The sequence below is a fragment of the Anolis sagrei genome, chromosome 2, assembly GCF_037176765.1.
Source record: "Anolis sagrei isolate rAnoSag1 chromosome 2, rAnoSag1.mat, whole genome shotgun sequence".
NCBI lineage: Eukaryota > Metazoa > Chordata > Lepidosauria > Squamata > Dactyloidae > Anolis > Anolis sagrei.
Window position 1 is genome coordinate 63,496,114 of NC_090022.1, and position 23,152 is coordinate 63,519,265.

At 36.4% G+C, this 23,152-nt stretch overlaps 1 protein-coding gene across 8 annotated transcripts in view; it reads left to right on the forward strand.

Moving 5' to 3' along the window:
* The window catches only part of IQSEC1 (IQ motif and Sec7 domain ArfGEF 1), a 403,878-nt gene that overhangs the window by 53,517 nt on the left and 327,209 nt on the right, over positions 1-23,152 (forward strand). For all 8 annotated transcript variants that reach the window (XM_060765981.2, XM_060765975.2, XM_060765979.2 and 5 more), the window contains exon 2: positions 20,794-20,823. In XM_060765981.2, coding sequence (XP_060621964.2) covers positions 20,794-20,823 — 30 coding nt within the window. The remainder of the gene's footprint in view (positions 1-20,793; positions 20,824-23,152) is intronic.

The window sequence follows — 23,152 nt, forward strand, 5'->3', positions numbered from 1 at the left end:
ACTGATCCATTTAGGTTTTCTTTGGCAAGAATACTGAGGTGGGCTGCCATTACCTTCCCCAGGAATCGTGGTTGGTCTGACCTCTCTGTCATGATCCTTTGCTCCTATGTTTCGTATTACCAAAAAGAACATATTTTATGCTGATGTGATTGTTTATCAAATCAATCATACCATGTCTTTAGTTGAGTGTATGGAATAACTTTTAAATTGTACAGTTAAGTGGAATCTAGTATATAATAGTAAATGTGTTAGTCTTCCCATCTAGTAGGAATTGCACACTCACAGTAAAATATGTGACTTACATTAACACATTTAAAATATTCTAAAATAATTCACATACCAGTTTTAACATGTCATATGAAGGAGATATTGTAATGTTAAATGACTTTTGAATATGTATTTCATAGTTTTAATATAAGAAGAAAGTCAAATATATGTTGGTGGATATTCTTGATATTCTAGGTTTACTTGATTTTGCAAAGATTAAAGGAGAAAGTCTTAAGTAAATATCCCAGTGTAGCAATGTTTTACCTGTATGAGAAATGAACATTACTTAGCCTAGGGATGTCCATCATCTTTTTAAATCTCATTACCAGTCTGTTCTCCAGATGGTAATCTGTGGGCCATTTTTGAATACATCTAAAGTAAAAGAGAAGGAAGTAAATTAAGATGTCATTCCTCAAGGTAACTTCCTTTCTGTCTCTATCCCTGAGATTCTGTTGTTGTTGTGTGCCTACAAGTAATTTCTGATTTATGATGACCATAAGGTGAATCTATCACAGGATTTCTTTGGCAAAATTTATTCAGAGGAGGTTTGTTATTGCCTCTGTCTTGAGTCTGAAAGTGTGTATTTTGTCCAAGGTCACCTACCAAGTTTCCATATCAAGCAGGGATTACAAATCATGATCTTCCATAGTCCAGTACTAAAACCACAACACCACTCTGGCTCTAAAGCACACCAAATCTAATGTTTCTTCTCTCATTTCCTTACCAGAAGGAAACTATCATAGGACCCTGAAACATAAAAAGTCAAATTAAAGTACCAGTACAAGCAGTAGTCTATTCAGGGCTGTGATGTGTTCAGGAACCTTTCACTGTTGCCAAATTTATAGTGATCCCAATATTGAGCTAAGGAAACCACATTTGTAGTTGGGACCCACAGTTTTAAAAGCAGTGGTCTAGGCTTACCTAAGCCAAATTGTGCTTGTTCACCCACTTTTAGTAGCAATATGTTAGATTTTTTTGTTAGGAGCAGAAGCATCTGCTGCTCTTTTGTGTATTGCTGGATTCTACAATAACACATTGCTCGTGGAACTTATTTATGAATAATTGGTCCCATTGTTCTTTCATAGCTCACACTCCATCCTATCACTACTTTTTGAACAGCTACCAACCTTAGCCCATATAGGTCTCCATGTATTTGCAAAGAGTGAGAATATTGTGTGCCTGTGAATTTTTGTGGGGAGGAACTTTTCTGCTGACTTCAATGAAGAAAAAGTGTTGAGACATTTAACAAGGAGTAAGCTACATCATATGGATTTTATATGTATGGTTTGCTTAAGGAGGCAGCCTGAGAGAGTGTGGGGGCTCAGTGTGCCCTTATTTCTAATAAATCAGTCTCCATTGGCTATGCAATAAAAGTGTTATATCTAGATAGAGTATATTTCTCACAGATACATTGGATTATTTTTCCCTACCATATATTGAGCTGTTTTATTGCAAAAGCATTCTGTTTGCTTTACAAGTGAACCTTTCAGTATACTTTGACTAAAATGTAATAGGGGCAAAAGAGACCAGACAAACATATTTCATGGTTGGGCACAGCTGGCTGTCCCATACAGCCACTTAGTTGTATTTGATGAAGAGTCCTTAAGAGAACCCCATAAAATTCATTGGGCTGCCATATATTGATAAGTGACTTCAAGGCATGTATATGCACATTTTTTCTCTTGCTGGATGACTTTATTGTTTATTTTGCCAGTGAATTTACTTTTTAGTGGAAAGCTCCATTGTAAAAGTTAGAGAAGTACAAAATCTAATACTATAATAGCACTATTTTTCATATTCCCATTTGAGATGAATATTTTGTTAATTCATATTAAAATGTAAACTGTAAATACTAAATCATCTCCAGTTTTGCCTTTAGTTATGATACAGGTAGTGCCAGTCTGTGATAAAATATTTGCCAGTACTGATCTTGCACTGTTCTCTTTTGCACACTGCATGACAAAAGTTGAAATATTTATATTTTAGTAGTGCTAGTAGTTGGCATAGAGCTAACAGAATAATGTGAATTGCCATAATTGAGTCCTATGCATATTAATGAATTACTTTTGATGGCACAATTGCACCATGTTTACTCAGCATAATAGATGCTCAGTGCATTTTAATATATCTATTACTGAAAGCAATTTCTGGCTATGTTATTCTTCTGAATTGGTGATCTTTTAATCCTCTTAACTACCCCTTAGACAGGAAAAAATGATTGAATGCGGATAGCTATGTGGTATTTCTGCTAAATATATATTCTTAACAAAGTAAGTTCATGCAATTCTATTGTCGAAGGCTTTCATGGCTGGAATCACTAGGTTCTTGTGGGTTTTTTCAGGCTATAGAGCCATGTTCTAGAGGCATTTCTCCTGACATTTCGCCTGCATCTATGGCAAGCTTCCTCAGAGGTTGTGAGGTCTGTGAGGTTGTGAGGTTGTGAGACCTCACAACCTCTGAGGAAGCTTGCCATAGATGCAGGCGAAACGTCAAGAGAAATGCCTCTAGAACATGGCTTTATAGCCCGAAAAAACCCACAAGAACCTACTGGAAAAATAATTGTATTTCAGGAATGAAGAATTGTAGCATACAAAATAGGCATTCAATTTTTTCAGTGATCTAGGTGTATATGGATGTGTACCATGGAAGAACATGAATCAGAAAGCATGAGCTATATGTGTGAAAAACTGGAAGTTTATTGGCTATAACAACATCACAGACAGCATATATATCCTGATGCCAAGACACTGCATTTGTTTTCTCTCTGGGAGAATGGATATTTTCATGCTGTTTGCCTGTTTGGTTGCTAGGATAGGATCTGAAGAGAAGCAGAACGTTTGTATCCAGAGCAACTTGTTTACCTTCTGACTTCAGTCCATCAAAAGATAATTACTTTCTTCCTGTTGTGTTCATGATTTATTATAGCAATGAGTGCCAGATTAAGCATTTTCTGATTGACAGTGATTGGCTGGGTTTGGCATCTATGACGGAGAGTACAGGCTCTCAGTCTCTGAATCTGGACATTAATATATAGCAAAGAGCAAATAAGAGGTGCACAATTTAAATGGCTACATGGGTGTCTAATGTGTTTTCATCTTAGGCTCCAGAAACACAATTTGAATCTATGCAGGAAAGCAATGTGTATGCATGACACTGCAGATCTAAGAGAATCCTTGTTAAGAGAGCATGCTACTGATGAATTCTGTATCTAGTCAGAGAAAATCATTAGTAGAGGATTAACTCAACAGCCCATCATGTTACATTCAGCCCTCAGGGAGATAATAAAACCCTTTCAACAGCCTGTTGTTATTTAGTTCCAAATATGAGAGTTAGAATTTATTACATAATTGAAGTTGCGGCTTTGGAGAGTAGAAAAGATACAAGGTTTCTTGCAATATATATAGTATAGACCAGAGTATTTATCACTCCGCAAGCACCATCTCCCCTCCATTTACATACTACAAAATCTGTTTCTAATTCACAGACCTATTTTCTTCTATACATCTGGGGAGTCACCCAAGTAAACAGAAACTATTATTCTACAGTTCCACAGGTTGATATCCCATATACAAATACTGTTATTTAGAACCAGAAGTATTTTAGATATAAATATATTTAGATTTTGAAAATCTGTATTTGTTTAACTGTACAAAATGAGAAATCTTGGGAGATGGGACCTAAGTCAAAACATGAAATTCATTCATGTTTCATATGCATCTTATACACATAGCCTAGTGGTTAAAAGTAATTTTATGCAATATTTTAAAATAATTTTGTGCATGAAACAAAGTTTGCTTACATTGAAAAGTACAGAAAACACAGGTGTCACTATCTTAGCCTCCCGTATGAACATTTCAGATTTTGAAGTATTTTTGAAGTATTTTTGATTTTGGAATTTTTTTTGTCTTTTCATATGAATACATGCTTTAATCTTTAATATTATATTCTGTGATATTTGGAAGCCTACAGAGAATAAGAAGAACATCCCCAGAATCTGGAATTTTTCAGTACAAATTCAGAACACAAGAAGTATGTTGTTATCTCTTGTGCCAAGAGACCAGGGCATAAATAACCTAAAAGCACCAGATCCCATCTTATCTTGAAGCAGAATGTTTTTGGTTAGTAGTAGGATGAGAGACTGCCAAAAGATACTATAAGCCTGTGATTGTGAACCTTTTACAGATGAGATACTTAAACTGGGGGCAGGGTTGGGCACTCGAGGCTGGAAAGAAAAGAAATTATTGATACTGAGAGTGTTCAAAGCTTCACAATATAGAATCATATAGAATCACAGGAACTGATTTTTCCAAACTATACAATCACAATGCTCAAATATTCTGGAATCAAAACCCCCTTCTGTCAAATAAAAGTTAAATACTTCACAGAAGCTTTCTGTACAAAGATAACTTATCTCTTTTCTCTCACCTCTCTAACCTTCCTAAAATACAGGGAGTACCTCTTGATAAATTTCCTCCACACAACTTCCTTTTCATTCAGGCTGCCAAAAATATCATTTGAAGAGATTAAACAACTGAAATAAGTGACATCTGCATCCTTTTGATAAAACCTCAGTTTCAAAACTGCTCAGCTTTGTACTTCTGTCCCAGAGCAATCTAACCTAATTTGTGAAAGGTTTCAGCAGAAAATACATTACTATGTATATATACAAGTTTATTGTATCCCATTTTGGGTGAAAGGTGAGATATACATTAACAGCTATATATTTGTTGTTGGGACCCATGTTGGGACCCATGCCATGGTCTCAAATGAGGTATCCTAGAAAAATCTCATTTCTGTGAATTTTAAAATTAAATGTCTTGATCAAGGTTGATGGTTCTGGAGGAGCCAGTTGTGTTTGTTTTACCTTTCACATAGATTTTTATTTGTATTTAATTAGTGTTGAAAAGAAATAAAAATGGAATGAGAAAAAGCAAAGAGCAAAGAAAAGCAAATAACTGATAGATACATTCTGGTATACTGCAACAGCTTTTTATATAATAATAATCCCTTTTCATCAACTAACATGAACAAATGTTTGTATTTCTTCAATTTTTAATTGTACAAATGTTCTCACAAAACTGCCCATGTTGTATATAAAATGCCATGATAATTTCAAAGTAAAGGTCTACTGTTTCCAGTACATTTGTCATCCAGAGAAGGTCTTCTGTAATACTTATTTACTTATTTAGGTGATCCCTCATTGTCCAAGTATGATGGCCTTCCAACTGTAGTGTCCGGTGGATAACTGTAGAGCCCTTCACTATGGAAGAACGTGTTGACCCACATGTTCTTCCATAGTGAGGGCGTCGGTTTTCAGATGTAAGGCAGTTCCAGACAGGGTTGGCTTGATGCGCCTTCCTCTTGGCACATTTCTCCTTTTCACCCTCCATTTGTGCCTCTTCAAATTTCACAGCACTGCTGGTCACAGCTGACCTTCTCTCTTACTAGAAATTTGTCTTTCCATGTGAAGCCTATATTCTCAGTTCTTTTCCTGATTGCCTTTTCTTTCTTTTCCTAAATAAACAGAATGTGTGCTGCTCCTGGGAAAGGAGATACATGACTGCAGTGATTCTTTTGTTATGGCGCTGAGATGCATGTTCCATAGAAAGATAAGAGTCAATAGTTAGGAAATGGTGCAGAGACTTGGCAACCAGTTAGACAAAGGTTTGAAGTGTATCTATTAACATCAGGGGCTGAGTAGAAAAGTGACCACGTTGATTGATTTTTATTTTATTTTTCTCTATGTTGAGAGGAAGTAGGATTTAGATGTTTAAAATTGAGGTCAAAATAAAAAAAACAGTTACAATGGTGATGACAGCTGGAGAGGAGTGCATGTCACGAATCTGAGACCTTTGAAAGACACAGACATTTGTTATTAAAAGTCAAAGAAACTGCTGCTCACAAATAGTACAAAAACAACCAGAAATGCCTTTTTTAAAGACTATTAAAATACTGTAAAAGTGGCTCACTAGTTGCACAGCATGCTAAGTTTTACAGATGTTTTCACTGAGAATGCAAGAAGCTGTGGAAGTTCATGAAATTTTAAAACTCAGCAAGATCAGATTTTTCATGTAATTGTGGGATCAAATGACATAATTTAAAATTAGTCAAAGAAAACAGCATGGATGGAAGAAACATTCTGTAATTGTATTAATCTGTATTGCAGAAGTGAAGTTAAGACTGAAAAACTGAATTCATCTGTATTTGTGGTCCATATCCCGACTTTCTATTAACACTCCTGACCCATTCTACAAATTATCAGAACTGTCTTTAATAACCTTACTGAAATTATTTGCATTTAGATATCAAGTGTCAAGAATTGTTCATCCATCAGTTAATGATGGATATATGGATGGATTGATGCATACAATATGTGCAATCAACAATTGGAATGGCTTCACATTACGATTCTGGATTATGTGATTTGAATATTATATTAAGATGTTTTTATTCTATGTTTCTAGTTGTCTACATGTGTGTTTATGTTCTATGTTTAATATGATTTTAATTGATTTAATTTATAGTTATATGTTATCATTTTAGTTATTAGGGAGCCCCCGGTGGCACAGTGGGTTAAACCCCTGTGCCGGCAGGATTGAAGACCGACAGGTTGCAGGTTCAAATCCGGGGAGAGGTGGATGAGCTCCCTCTGTCAGCTCCAGCTCCTCATGTGGGGACATGAGAGAAGCCTCCCACAAGGATGATAAAACCATCAAATCATCCGGGCGTCCCCTGGGCAACGTCCTTGCAGACGGCCAATTCTCTCACAACAGGAGCAACTCCTGACACGACAAAAAAAATTAGTTTTTATATTTTGGTTTTTTATATATTTTGGCATTGAATCTTGCCATTACTTGATGTACTTTGAGTACCCCCAGAGGTGAAAAAAGCAGTATATAAATGCAATAAATAAATAAAAGATAGAAAGATAGATAGATAGATAGATAGATAGATAGATAGATAGACAGACAGACAGACATTCCCTAAGTGAATTGGAATGTCTACCACAAATCTGAAGGCTTTGTGGAACTCCCTCCCCCGTGAGATTAGATGCCCTCCCGCTCAAGTGTTTAGGAAACAACTTAGGACCTGGCTATTCAAACACAGATTTGATGAATGGCAGGAATATGGAAGTAGTTAAAATAAAACCTGGGATTGATGCAAGGTCTAAATGTTTTATGTTGTGTCGGTGAATGTTGTTTTATAATTTTAATGGTTTAAACCTATTGTCCTATGTTGTTGATTTAATACGTGATGATGTTAGACATGTAAGGCATTGAATTTTGCCACTGATAATGTTGTGAACCACTTTGAGTCCCCCCAAGTGTGAGAAAAGTGTTATATAAATGCAATAAATATATAAATGCACTGCAGACTACTTCAACCAGAGAAGTCAGCCATAGCAGAGCACCTGATGAACCAACCTGGACACAGCATATTATTTGAGAACACAGAAATGCTGGACCACTCTAACAACCACCATGTCAGACTACACAGAGAATCCATTGAAATCCACAAGCATGTAGACAATTTCAACAGAAAGGAGGAAACCATAAAAATGAACAAAATTTGGCTACCAGTATTTAAAAAAACTCTAAAATTATAACAGCAAAAAAAGAACAAAAAACACCCAAACACAGGGAAACTCCAGAGAGGAAACAATCAGGGACTGCTAATCACCTCTCAACAAAAGATTCCCCCAGGCACTAACAAGCCACACCAAAAAACTAAGAGGTCATCAAATGTTAATCAAGGTGGCCAGTTGAAACATTTACACCTAGCTCCAACAGACAAGAGTTGTTTGTCCCACCCTGGACATTCCACAGATATATAAACCCAATTTTCCTAGTTCCAACAGACCTCACAACCTCTGAGTATGCTTGCCATAGATGCAGGCGAAACGTCAGGAGAGAATGCCTCTAGAACATGGCCAAATAGTAAAAAAAACAAAAACCTTCAACAACCCAATAAATAAATACCAATTACATGGGATGCTTTTTTGAACAAGTGTTGAAAATTATATATATATTTTAAAAAATGCTGAGTTTGTTACATATTTTCTTAAAGTTGTATTGTTATACATTGGGGTGGGAATTGTGTGGCCCTCCAGATTTTATTGAGCTTCAGCATTCCTCACCATGGGCTGTGCTTGCTAATATTCATGAAGTTACAGTCCAGCAACATCTGGATGATTGTTTCAATTCTTTTTCAGAATTATTTTTTAACTCTTTCAGTATATCTACACTGTAGAATGAATGCCGTTTGACCCTCTTTTACTACCATGGCTAATACTAGTTGTAGTTTGGTAAGACACCAGCACTCTTTGGCAGAGAAAGCTAAAGTCCTTGTAAAATTCCGCATCCCATGATAATATAGCATTGAGCCATGGCAGATAAAGTGGTTTCAGACTTCATTAATTCTGTAGTGTAAATGCACCCATGCTCTTTGTTTACTGATTCTTTTCTTTCCCACCCTGCCTGTGTGCTACATAATTCTTGGTACAGACAAGATACAAAAATATGCAAAAATTACAAATGTGAATGCTGCAAAATTTCATTGTGTTTTAAGCAGTGCCTCTTTCAACCTACAGCTATTTCTTACACCACCATTTACACTGGGAACATAGAAAAAAGCAGTTCTATCATCTTGTTTTTCCAACATAATTTTTAAATAGGCAACTGAGAACCACCAAATCACCTGAAGGACAGTAAAGAATAACTGTGTTAAAATTATGGCTGTGCTGAAGCTTGAGATTTCCTGATGAACAAGGAATATAAATAATGAAACTGTTCATTTGGGATTGTGCAATGTCTAAGCTTGCTTGTGATGCTATTGATGATTTATTGATAAATACACACAAAACAGGCATCAATGAAATCCCTCAGTTATGTGAAGCCTGTAGATGTCAGAAACCCACAACTGTTGCTATTGCAAAGTAAACTGCAATTACTTTGGGGGACCAAATCTCTTGTGTTCAATTGGAAGCACATGATGTTGTGTAAACAAACTACTATATAATTAATATGTTCCATCATGATGTTTACTGAGCAATCTGTGCTGGCCTCTTGCTGGCATCCTTTGGAAAGAGCTTTTATTTTAAAGGTTGTAGCAGTGATCCTGTTTGAAGCTGGCAGAGTATACTTACACTATGATATGGGTACTAGAGATAGAGGATGAAAGTGGTCAGCCAGCAGTGGCATGAGGGAGTTTTTTTTTCTAGTGCATATGTGCAATCAACCAATAGTTGTTGAGGTCAGAGCTTTTCTGCAGAACATCTGTCAATCTGTCAGCCACTGCTGAGCAAAATAGTTACATCAGGAGGTATTTGTTTGTTTGTTGTTTATTCATTAAGTCACTTCTGACTCTTCTGACCCCACCTCCTTCAAAGTCAAGCCAGTCACTTCAAAGATAATACCCATCCATCTTGCCCTTGGTCAGCCCCTCTACCTTTTTCCTTCCATTTTACCCAGCATCATTATCTCCTCCAAGCTTTCCTGTCTTCTCATTATGTGGCCAAAATATTACATCTTTCACTCTAATATCCTTCCCACCTGTGAGCAGTCAGGCATTATTTCCTGGAGTATGGACTGATTGGATTTTCTTGCAGTCCAAGGCATTTTCAGAATTTTCATCCAGCACCACAGTTCAAAAGCATTTATCTTCCTTTGCTCAGCCTTCCCTATGGCCCAGCTCTCACATCCATAGGTTACTACAGGGAATACCATTACTTTTACTATGCAGATCTACATTGCCAGTGTGATGTCTCTACTCTTCACTATTTTATCATTGCTCTCCTCCCTATTAGTAAACGTCTTCAGATTTCCTGGCTGCAGTCTGTATCTGCAGTAATCTTTGCACCTAGAAATTCAAAGTCTGTCACTGCCTCCACGTTTTCTCCTTCTATTCGCCAGTTATCAATCAGTCTGGTTGCCATAATATTTAAGCTGTTTTATAAAAAGAATAAAGCAACTAAATTCTCAAGAGGTAAGATAATTATCAGATATAATTTTATTGAATAAGTGAACAAACCACATGAAAAAAAGATAAACCATATTTGAAATTATATATGAACTGCATTCAATGTGAAAGGAAAGAAATACCAAGGACATTTCTGACTGATATCTTATTACCATGAGTGGGAGGAAAATGTTGCATCAGTGTGTAAAATTCAACAAGGAAGGTTGCCACTGTTTTCTTGTGCACTCTATCTTCTAGTTCCAAGTCCATTCCAATTAAATTGAAGTTTAAGGTTATTCCACTCTGAAATGACAACTCCAGTCCACTAATAGACCTGTGTATTAAAGATATGTCAGTGAGCTGTGTGTGCTAGAATATAATAACTATGTCGTGGTACTTTACTTGTACCTGATACTGTCTGCTTGATCCAGAACTAAATAAAGCCTTCCCTAACATTATGTATTCCTTGTTTGTGTTGTTATTTATTTATTTACTGTATTTATATCTTGCCTCTCTTGACCCTGAGGGGGACTCAAGGTGACTTACAGCATAGGCAATAATTCAATGCCTTAAAAACAATATACTTCCAATATACAATTAAATAAACATTTCATTGTAAAATTTCAATGAGATTAAGAGCATTAAAACATATAAAACATTGCAATTACCACTATAAAACCACATTATTCATATACCTTCATACACTTGTCAGCTTATTCTTTCTTAATTAAAATGTTTATATTCCATCGTTCATCTAAAGATCCCAGGATAGCTCACAATAAAATATACTTAAAACAATAAATAATTATTAAAGTTTAAAAGATGAAAATATTTTAAATGGTTTATCCATTTAAACAGATAATGTAAAAGCAGTTAAAACAATCTTAGTCAAGGAAAATTCAGAAATAGTTTTGTTAATCCCTTTGTCCAAAATATAGCTGACAGAACCTGGTATATTCATAGGTGGTCTCCCATCCAAGTAAAAACAGTGGCTGATCCTATTTAGTTTCCAACACTACTCAGCATTTGGTACCTTTATGGTTATCAGGCCAGTTTCTCCCTTGGATAGCTTTTTTTTTTCAAGCTACTAGTAACTATATCACTTGACAGAATTCAAAATGCTTACGCTGCACAATTTACTGTGTTATTAAATTGCATGGGGAAAGGGGTCTGAGACTGAAAGAGGTTAGCTTGTTTAAAATACGAAAGTTACCCCAGAAATTTAGTAAAATCTCTTCATTCATAACTTAGTCTGCCACTTGCAGAAGTTTGCCATTAAAAAAACATTATGTAAAGTAAGAATACTTCTTTGTCCTCCTGAATTGGAATTTCTCAATAGTGGCCTAAATGCTATTGGGTTGCTGTAGGTTTTTGGGCTATATGGTCATGTTCTAAAAGCATTCTCTCCTGATGTTTTGCCTGCATCTATGGCAGGCATCCTCAGATAGAGGCAGGTGAAACGTCAATAAAGAATGCTTCTATAACATGGCCATATAGCCTGAAAAACCTACAACAAGCCAGTGATTCTGGCCATGAAAGCCTTCAACAAAACACTCAATGTAATTGTAAGTTCCAGAAAGAACCAATCAATAGGGACTGAGTAATTCAACACTTACACAAATTCCATTAATTCAATGCATCTACCCTACTTGGGACTAATAGATTTAGGCCAATTAGAACGCACTTGGGGAACATAAGAAGGGTAATTCTCATATGAGAAAGAAGCTCAGTAAATTTTGTCTATGTCTTGACTGAGAATATCTCTCTTTAAATCTCCAGCCAGCTGGGCTGACATGAAGTGTAATCCTCTCTGTCAATGCCCCCAAACCGGATATAATTGCGTCTTGTGCTTACTTAGGTTATTGGTTTTTCTTTTGAAAAATTTCTTCATATATCTTCAGTGTATTAATAAGGCAGCTAAAGTAAATTTTCTGGGATTAATTGTCCTTTCACATACTACCAAGTACTTTTGTAATCTGGTTTTGTGTACTAAAAATTCCTCATTTATCTTGGTATTCTCCCTAGTAATTTCTTTTTGCAAAATAATTTGCTGATTGTTTTAAGCCTAAAAGCTCTTTGACACTTAAGAGATTTGCAGCATGGATTATAAAGTGCCATTTAATCTTCACCTACGAATCCATTGTCTATGGATTATTGATGCAGTTAAGTCATTATGTCTGAGTCTCAACCTTTTAAATTTGAAGACTTGAGAATGAGAATACAAATTGAACCTACAAATTGAAATATAGAAAGCATTTTATTAAAGGCTCTTCTAACAATGTTACATTTTAAATTTATGTGAGAATCAGTGCCTACATACTCAAAGTGATGGCTTTATTAGGACAGATCCCACCATGGAAGAATATTATAAATAGGCTTTTAAAAACAACAAAGAATCATAGGGTTTTAAAAATGAAATAGTGTGTTCTTGTAAATTATCATAATATAAAAACAGATCACAATGGCAATAGGAATCAACATACTGGAACTAGTAATTCCTTATTGAATTACTAAAATTGGCTCCAATTAATTCATATTCTAAAACTTAGGTGGAAGGTTCATTGTGTTTTCTGAAATAAATTTCTAAATGGAGATCTATCAAGAGAAGGATGCACCTCAGTGTTTCATTGTGCAATCAGCTATGCAGTGCAGACCAAATTTGTGCATGACTACTTGCATTTATTTACTGTATTTATATACCACCTTTGTCACCCCCGGGAAGACTCAAGGTGGTGTACAACATACTAATGATAAAAATTCAATGCCAACATACAGTGCACAAAGAAAGCATAAGTAATTACTGCATATAACTATGAACTTAAAATCAATTAAAACCATTAAACATAAGACATACATAAAATGTAAACATTCAGACAAAGCATAAAATCATCTTAGTATAAACATTAGAATCCTATGATCCGGATATCATATACCATAGCCATTCTGAATTGTCATTGCACATGTTCCTTAATTAATCTTTGTACTGCATTATTTATTAGCCAAAGTCATGATCCCACAACCACATCTTTGTTCTCTTCTAAAGGTCAGGAGGGAGGGCACTGATCTAATCTCACTGGGGAGGGAGTTCCAGAGCCTAGGAGCCACCACTGAGAAGGCCCTGCCTCTCATCCCTGCCCACCACATTTGCAATGGAGGCAGAACCAAAAGCAGAACCTCCCTAAATGATCTTACCCTCTGTGATGGTTCATAGAGGGAGATATGTACGGATAGGTCAGATGGGCCGGAACCATTTAGGGATTTGTAGGCTAAAGCCAGCACTTTGAATTGTGCTTGGTAGCAGACTGGCAGCCAGTGGAGCTGGCTCAACAGGGGGGTTGTGTGAAGTATAGTATTTAAATTCAGCTCAACAATCCTAGCATAGTTTTTACTCCAATTTCAGGACTCAATTTCAACAGGAGGAAAAACATAAACTAAATGATAAGTAAATAAACACACACATGATGGGAGAGAATTAAAAATGGCTATACTAGAAATGGACAATAGTAGATTATCTTTCTCCCTGTGGATATGAGTCAATGACTCGTATGTCTATCATATATTTCTTTGTGGCTAAACTCACTTTTGTTTATCTGGGGTGCTACTGACAAAAAACGAGTTCCTAGATTAGATTTGAAAATTAATTTGAAAAAAATTCACTACAACATTTACTAATTGTCATCAATTAATTCATTGATCAAAACATTTATGATGGGCCAATCTATGGACTTTGTAGATCATGGCATGGAGGTTGGCCCTCTTGCACATTTTATTATACTAGAGATGGACAATAGTAGACTTTTTCTTGTTTAATAATGTATTAATTTATAATGATATTACTTTGTACTGTTTCTGATTGTGTTTGTTCATTACCATGGCACTGAATGTTTGCGTTTTTACTTGGAAGCTGCCCTGAGTCCCCTTAGGGAGATAGGGCAGCCTATAAATAAAGTATTATTATGATTATGGTTATGATTACTGCCCTCCTCAAAAGGGCTCTTTTTATATTATTAAATTGTCTCCTGCCAACCTGGAATGTCTTTCCCACATGGTTATGAAACCCAGTATTGTTGCCTGGAAGATGTGAAAACTGTCCAATTGAGAAAGGATCTTCCAAAGCATGAGACCTCCTTTCATCTCCTGACTGTATTTCTGTTTTGTTTTGTTTTTCCACCCTCACCAACATTTACATTTTTATTCCCCAAATACCTTCATGGTTAAAGTTTAATAAGAAGGTGGATTTTTTCCCCTAATTAGAAGGCCCTGATCCACTGGAAGTACAGCAGTAAGCGAGTACCTATAAGTACCAGTTGCTGAATCAGGGATGGAAAATTCTTCATTGGAAATCTTTTGAGAATCTCTAAATGTAATCATAGTTATGCTCATCCTACCTCTTTACTCCTACTCAGGAACAGAAGTCTGCAAAAATTAGTGGTAAAGGATATGATTTGCATGCAGGAGCTAGAGATCTCAAATTAAGATTGTTGCATCTCTAGTTTAAAAGGTCTTATAACCCCATTATTCTCTGCACACATCACCATAATACTTATTTAAATCCCTGAAGGTTGTGTTGTAATGCTGTTGAAATAACATGGAATTTGTACTGATTTTGAATGAAGGAATGAATATACCTTACAGAATTCTGACTTCTGAGTTGTCTTATTTCTGAAGAGATTGTAAATAAAGGACATTCAAAAGCCTAACATGACTTGAATTTTTCATAGCTTTATATTTTGGCTCCAAACTCCAAAGAACTACAATTTCCAGGATTCCATAGCATTGAGTCAGAACAGTAAAAGTGGTGTCAAGCTGGATTAATTCTACATTGTAGTTTCACTCAAGGAAGCTCAGGCAGGATAAACAGTAGAGGCTTCTTGAGGGAAGAATTTCCTATTTCTCTGGTTTTGCTGTCAATTGCTGGAAGATTTGGTATCCCGACACTTTTGTTTTTAAAAAAGGAATTCTAAGAAGTGGCAACTGTAATGCACACATTTTTGGTCAAATTACAGAGTGCACTTTTTCCACTGGGCATTATATTTGCCAACAAATACTTTTGGTGGTTTCAGAGTTTTGAAAATTAAGGTGTGCATTGCATTAGAAGGTGAACTAGATTCTAGGAAATTTGGTACTATCCAAGGAAAAAGAGGTGGGGATGGAAGTGGGGATTAAGTCTGGCAGAAACTGCTTGCGATTTCTCAGCCAGTTGAAATGATGACTCTCCCTGGTCACTGGTACCAAGGCATGATGGAACTGAGCCTGGCTGCTCTTCCCTCCCTCAGAGGCCACAATATTGCAGTTGAAATGGAGGGATGGCTTCTCATGTTAACTTTCATTTACATTTAGCTATATATATATGTATTCGGTACTTATAGTAATATTTCTTTTTGGTAATGCTTTGAATATTCCAAAACGAAACACCATTTGAAGCAACTGCTGCATATCAGCACTGAAATCAGTGTTGTGTAATGCCATGTCATTTCCTCCTTTCTTTACAGATATGTTTAAGCATGACCCTCTAGAGGGCAAAGCTTGATTAAGCAATCCATATATTGAACTTTAAACAAATGCTACTATAGTTATTAGCTTTGGGCACTGCCACTCACTGAGCACTATTTAAATGCTGCATTCAATTCCCAGCAGTAGTTAAATAAAATATTTAATTGTATGTTCTTGTTGGATAATGCAAAATCATAGCCGTGTTGTCATTTACTGAACAAGCACCATGAATGAGCATGTCAGATAACATTTGCCAAACTTTTGCTAAAATATTAAATGCCTGCTCTGTTTTCTCACCAGTCTTTTAATTGGTTTGTTCATGCCATACTACTTTTATTGAACCTAATTCAGTACATCTTCCAGTTCAATAAAAGGGGAGTTCATGTTTCCAATCTCAAATTCTTACAGACTCTTAAATCAGGACATTCTAAATGAAGAATAGAAGTGGTGATTGATGCTGTGTTTTTATACTGAATCAAGTGTGCACTAAAATATACTAAAAGATTATGTATTGAACTGCTGCTGAGAAATAGACAATAGAAAACAGTGCAGAATTTTAGCAGTGTGCTCTATTCCTACTCTCTGAGATAATCTTGCTGCAGTTTGAATGTAGTGTTCTTTGTTTGCCTTTGTTTCAAATAGTGAGTTGGTGTTGTGAGCCACTTCTAGTAAGCACTTTAGCCTGGCAGGTAGGGTGCAAATGATTCAATGAAATAAAACAGTAATAGATACTAACCTTAACAAGAAAGAGTTTTAGCCTTCAAAGGAGAAGGACTATTGTGCTTTATTTTAAGCCAGGAGTTAGAATTTTGCAGTCCTGCATAAGTGTTTATAGCAGCAGATCTAGCCAGCATAGCTAATAGTGAAAGATGCAGTTCTGCAATACCGAGATAGATAAGCTTTGCATACGTAAACTAAACCATTTTGAACATATAGACCACCTGAAAATGTCATTTAGGGTAGGGCCTTTGTAATTCTCAGCCAGAGAGGTCCTTGACTTCTATAACCAACACTTCCCAGATTTCTTCAGGAGGCAGTCACACGAAAACAAAACTCTCCCACCTGCAACAGCAACGTGATGATGTCCTGAGAGAATATAATTTGCTCAAAGTCACCCATTAGGTTTCCATGGTTGAATAGGGATTTGAATATAATTGTGTTTTTCTCATGTGGAACATTTAAAATGACTCACTTTTTTGTTCCTGGTGTAAACATTTACAGCTAATGTGAATATTCTAGGAAAGTAAATTAGAAACCTATCTACAAAGGAAACATTTCTGTTCCCATTTATTCCTGACAATTCAAAGTTTAGATGTATAGTCCTTCTGCTTTAGAGTCATGGAGAAAGGCAGGGAGTTTCAGAAAAACATCTATTTCTGCTTCATTGACTATTCTAAAGCCTTTGACTGTGTGGATCATAATAAATTGTGGCAAGTTCTTGGTGGGATGGGCATCCCAAGCCACCTTGTCTCTCTCCTGAGGAATCTGTACAAGGACCAAGTAGCAACAGTCAGAACTGACCACGGAACAACAGACTGGTTCAAGATTGGGAAAGGCGTACGGCAAGGCTGCATCCTCTCACCCAACCTTTTTAACTTGTATGCAGAACACATCATGCGATGTGTGGGGCTGGATGAATGCAAAGCTGGGGTGAAAATTGCTGGAAGAAACATTAACAACCTCAGATATGCAGATGACACCACTCTGATGGCCGAAAGCGAGGAGGAGCTGAGGAGCCTTCTAATCAAGGTGAAAGAAGAAAGCGCAAAAGCCGGGTTGCAGCTAAATGTCAAAAAAACCAAGATTATGGCAACAAGAATGATTGACAACTGGAAAATAGAGGGAGAAACCGTGGAGGCCGTGACAGACTTTGTATTTCTAGGTGCAAAGATTACTGCAGATGCAGACTGTGGCCAGGAAATCAGAAGACGCTTACTTCTTGGGAGGAGAGCAATGTCCAGTCTCGATAAAATAGTGAAGAGTAGAGACATCAGACTTGCAACAAAGATCCGCCTAGTCAAAGCCATGGTCTTCCCTGTAGTCACCTACGGATGTGAGAGCTGGACCTTAGGGAAGGCTGAGCGAAGGAAGATCGATGCTTTTGAGCTGTGGTGTTGGAGGAAAGTGCTGAGAGTGCCTTGGACTGCGAGAAGATCCAACCAGTCCATCCTCCAGGAAATAAAGCCCGACTGCTCACTGGAGGGAAAGATACTAGAGACAAAGCTGAAGTACTTTGGCCACATCATGAGGAGACAGGAAAGCCTAGAGAAGACAATTATGCTGGGGAAAGTGGAAGGCAAAAGGAAGAGGGGCCGACCAAGGGCAAGATGGATGGATGGCATCCTTGAAGTGACTGGACTGACCTTGAGGGAGCTGGGGGTGGTAACGGCCGACAGGGAGCTCTGGCGTAGGCTGGTCCATGAGGTCACGAAGAGTCGGAGACGACTGAACGAATGAACAACAACAACTTTCAAGAGACTAAGCATTTAACTTTAGTTTCAAGGTTGTTGATATTATAGCTGGCTACAGTTGTCTTTCTCCTGTTTTTATTTTTTATTTGGTCCTTGAGACATCTCCACCTGAAATGGCCTTACATTCTGCTAGGAGAATAATGATAGCTTTGGAGTGGCTATCACTGTAAAATGATATTTTGTTGCTAACCTGGCTCCTATCCAACTTAGCACGCATGACAAAAATGTGTTCTGTTCTAAAGTATGTCTGTCAGTAATAACTATTTAACGTACAGTTAAATGGCAGTTCACTGAATTGGATATTTTCAATTTGGCCGAGTGATAGTGAATAACCTGGCTAGAAAAACAAAAGCAATAACTGAGAAGCAGCAGGAATAGATAGAGAAGAGACAGTGCCATGAAATCATACTGCTGAGACAGGGGTAGTATAGCAAGATTTCAACATTTGGAATATGTATCAGCAGGACCATGGTCAGCTCAAATCTAGCAGCTCATTTGTTTAATTTAGGTGTAGAAGGCTGCTAACACAAAATGCCCTGTAGGGCTTGAATATCCACTTATAGCTAAAACAAAGAGCAGACTGGATCTACTTGAATGGAATACAAGTAGTGCATGTAGCTATTTCAGTTCTTTTTTTTTTTAATGCGGTGAGGATAATCCAAAACTGGGAAGCTAGTGGCATCATGTACTCCGAGTCTTATGTGAGATTTGACATACTGGCAAAATATTAAAACTTGGGGTTACGTTATGATTATTATTATGATTATTATTTTATGGTAGTAGAATGTGATAAGGGAGAGCCTGCAGGAAAAATGGAACATACAGTTGATCCTTGGTATATGCTGAGGTCCCTCATGGAAACCAAAATATATGGATGCTAAAGTCACATTATATACAATGGCATAATAAAATGGTGTTCCTTATATAGATGGGCAAAATCAAAGGTTGCTTTTAGGAATTTGGGGGTTCTTTTGGAGGGGGGGGGGTTAAGCTATGGATGGTCAAATCTTGGATGCAGGATTTGTGGATATGGAGGGATAACTATGCAAATTTTTAAAATGTGTGGGGGGGGGGGAGGTTACAATAGCAGGGAAACTGGGAGAGGGGGTTGCCTGTGATTGAAGAACTGGTTTGTACACGTAAAAAAGCAGAGGGAGGAAATCTGGAGCACACTTTCCCACTACAAGAATAAAAATAAAACAATCCAGACTTGTGTAAGGTGAATCCAGTTGCTCCCTCTCCCTTTTATAAGAAAAAAATGTGATATTATTCTTCCTGCCAATCTGGCTTTTTTTAAAATGCTACTCCTGTTAAAAATATAAAAGGAAGTAGTCAGGAATAAATTAATATATGTTGATCATACTATCTTCAAAAGTTGAAGACACAGATACTTGCCAACTATGTTGCTAATAATGTATACAATTTTAATATTTCATGAGTGAGAAGAACAGCCAGTGGAGAGGATATGTAAGATCATTTGCCTGATTCTGTCAAACGGCTGCATCAGCATTCTATTTTTATTTAGGAACATGGAAGTTTGCTTGCTTTGAATGGTGTTAATCTCCATATTAAAAATTATGAACATAAGTTCTCGGGATCAGAATGGCCTGTGACTACCTTTCAAATATGCTATCATTTCCAAAGTCATCCCTAGCCTTTCCCTTGCCTACCCTTTTGAAAATAAACTTTGGAAATAGCAAGGAAAGCTGCTGTAAAGGGACAGGAATCAAAAGCTCTTTGGAAGTTTTGCAAAACTCTGTGCATTTATGAGACTAAAATTAACTTTGGTACCTGGTTGTTTTGGGGGAGAAACATATTATTTTCCCCATAAGTTTGAGCATTCTGATTTCTACTTGGTTCTTTTTAGAGGTGCAACTGTTTAAAACTCTCATTTTTTGTTGAGATATTGCATAGTTATTTTTATTATATTGTGATATGTGTTTTGTGACCTTTGTATACAAAAGGATGAAAAATGAATTCAAAAATTCTTTAAAATAAGGACATAAATAAATAAGCAAAACATAAGCATAATCAAGCTCTACATTTTAGCTGTGACCCTTTAATACTGAGAAAGAAGACTAATATTTACAGTGTATAGAAAGGACTTGGAAATGTTAGAATTTTAAATTTCAGATCCTAGATTACATTGTCAGTATTGTTTATAGTAACAAATACGTGTGCACTGCCTGACATTAATGTTTTTATCCAATACATCTGAATGTATGAGAATCCCACAAGGCAATCTGTGTAAGACATTAAGCTAGCATCTGTACACATATCAATCATAGAATCAGAAGCTGCAGAAATAAATTAGATAATCATTCAAAAGCATACCCAACCAGGGATGCTGCCATCCAACAGCACTGCACTTTACTAGATGTTTATTAAAATGTTTATCTCACTACATCTATACATATATAACTAGAATCCATACATTTCAAAGCATTCACCATTTTTTTATTTTTCTCTTTCTTAATACTGTCAATATTTTTGTATTTCAGTGGGAGGAATCATTTGAGAGCATATATGTTAAAGCATAGAATTTCAATGCTTTGGTGGAGAAATTCATATTGATAATCAAAATATTTATTTATTTATTTAACAGGTCTGAAGGTGAAAGTTCAAGAAGCATCAGGTATGTACTTCATTTCTTCACCCTTGCTATATCACCTCTGTGGAACTAGTTTTGTTAGGAACTCATAATACATATATTTTTAATAAATGTTCTGCAATATTGTACAACAACAGATCTTTTGACATTGTAGTGTTGTCAATGCAAGACTACAAACAGTGAGTTTCTAAAACATGCCAAAGTAATTGTGCTTTAGTTATAAATAATAAGCAAGCTAATTTAAGAATTTTTAAAAGGATATTTTCTATATTTTAGACAATTCCAAAATCATTTAAAAGAATTGTATATGGATAATAGCCAGAGATGTACATATATCCAATGTCGTGTCATATACAATTGTTTTCTCCAAGATTTAGATTTGAGTTGCATGCTGTCTGAAAAAAAAGGGAAAATGTGTCTTTTAAAAATAATTTGATTTTCAGAAAATGGATGCTTGGGAGTTTACTTGTAGTTAAAGATGTATCTGTTAGTGTTTTCCCCCCATAATTTATAGTAAATAATTTAACACAATTTTTACTGTCAGGGGAGATTTTATTCAGGTTTCTGTGGTACTAAAGCTCATTTTCTTTTTTGGAGTAATCCAAATTTCTTTTCTTTTTCTTTTCTGAAGTTAAATACTTTGCATCTACTTCAAATTAAGCATAATATTATGTAACAAAATTTGGGGGGAAATGTTATTGGTTTGAAAGTTTAATTGTGCTGTACTTACTTTGAAAGTAGTTGTTACACTCCAGAAACTTTGTTTTTGTGCTGCCACAAACTATCTTGAATTGGTTGAGAGACAATGAGATATTCATTGAAAAACTATAGCAAAATGTGCTGCAGGGTGTCCCACAAAAACAACGTTTTTGCAGTTTAATAAACTTTTCCCATGTTTTTATGATACAACCAATTAGGAAATGACATTTATAACCAGGGAACAAAAACTGTGTTACATAGTGTAATTCAGTCAGTCATTATTGACTGCTTACCAGATCAGTGATGGGTTATCCTTGTGGGGCTGGGAACCAAATTATCACCCCTGAACCTGCCACAGGTCATGTTGGGACCAGAGTTGGGCTGAGCATTGAGTCCTGGTAGAAAGCCCTCCACTGTAGTCCATTGTGTTGGAAGCGATACCTAATGGGGAGATGCAGTAGAGGGCTTTCACTATGGAATGTCCTCGACTTGAAGGTCCAGTTGATGTTGACCTGATTTAAATGGCAGTTTAATGGTTTACCAAAGCCTATTAAACACAATTTAATGGCCTTCTGGATTTCTGACTTAGCATATGGTATATACATTTAAGTGACAGACAGACAGAAAGATAATAAGAAAAATAATAATGCTATATTATCATTTGTGCCCTACCTTAAGACATTTAGATATACAATCAGCCCTCCATATTTGCTGGGGTTTTCGACCACAGGACCTCTGTGAAAGTGAAAAATGCAACCTTAACATAACATGAAAAATGTCATGTTACATGTTATTTTCACATTTGGGGTTATTTTGGGATATAATGTCTACATTTATTATTGCACTGAGACATTGAATGTTTGCCCTTTTTTTGTTGGAATCCGCCCAGTCCCCTCAGGGAGATAGGGCGGAATACAAATAAAGTGTTTATTGTTGTTGTTGTTGTTGTTTTACTGACACAAAAACACAGTATGACACAGCAAATGAGATATATATGCTGGATTTCATATCACAAAATCACAAGTCAAAAACTTCTCAAGTGTTTAGGACTGTGTGATATATTTTTTATTTATTTATTAAAAACTTTTATATCCCGATCTTCTCTACCTCCGTAGAGGGACTCAGACCAGCTATATTTTTGAATGATGCGCTCAGATCCAAGTAAGGTGGCCTTTTGCAGTTGACAGATTATGATTTTGTCAGTGTTTGTTGTTTCCAAATGTCAACTGAGATCTTTTGGCACAGCACCCAGTGTGCCGATTACCACTGGGACCACCTGTACTGTTTTATGCCAGAGCCTTTGCAGTTTAATTTTGAGGTCTTGATAATGGCTGAGTTTTTCCTATTGTTTTTCTTCAATTCAACTGTTACCTGGTATGGCGACCTCAATAATCCAAGCTTTTTTCTTTTCCACAACCATGATGTCTGGTGTATTGTGTTCCAAAACTTTGTCAGTTTGGATTCGAAAGTCTGACAGGATTTTTGCGTGTTCATTTTCCACTACCTTTGCAGGTTTGTGATCCCACCAGTTCTTTACTACTGGCAGGTGGTACTTGTGACATAAGTTCCAATGAAACATTTGGGCCACATAGTTGTGCCTCTGTTTGTAGTCCATCTGTGAGGATTTTCTTGCAGCAGCTGAGGATATGATCAA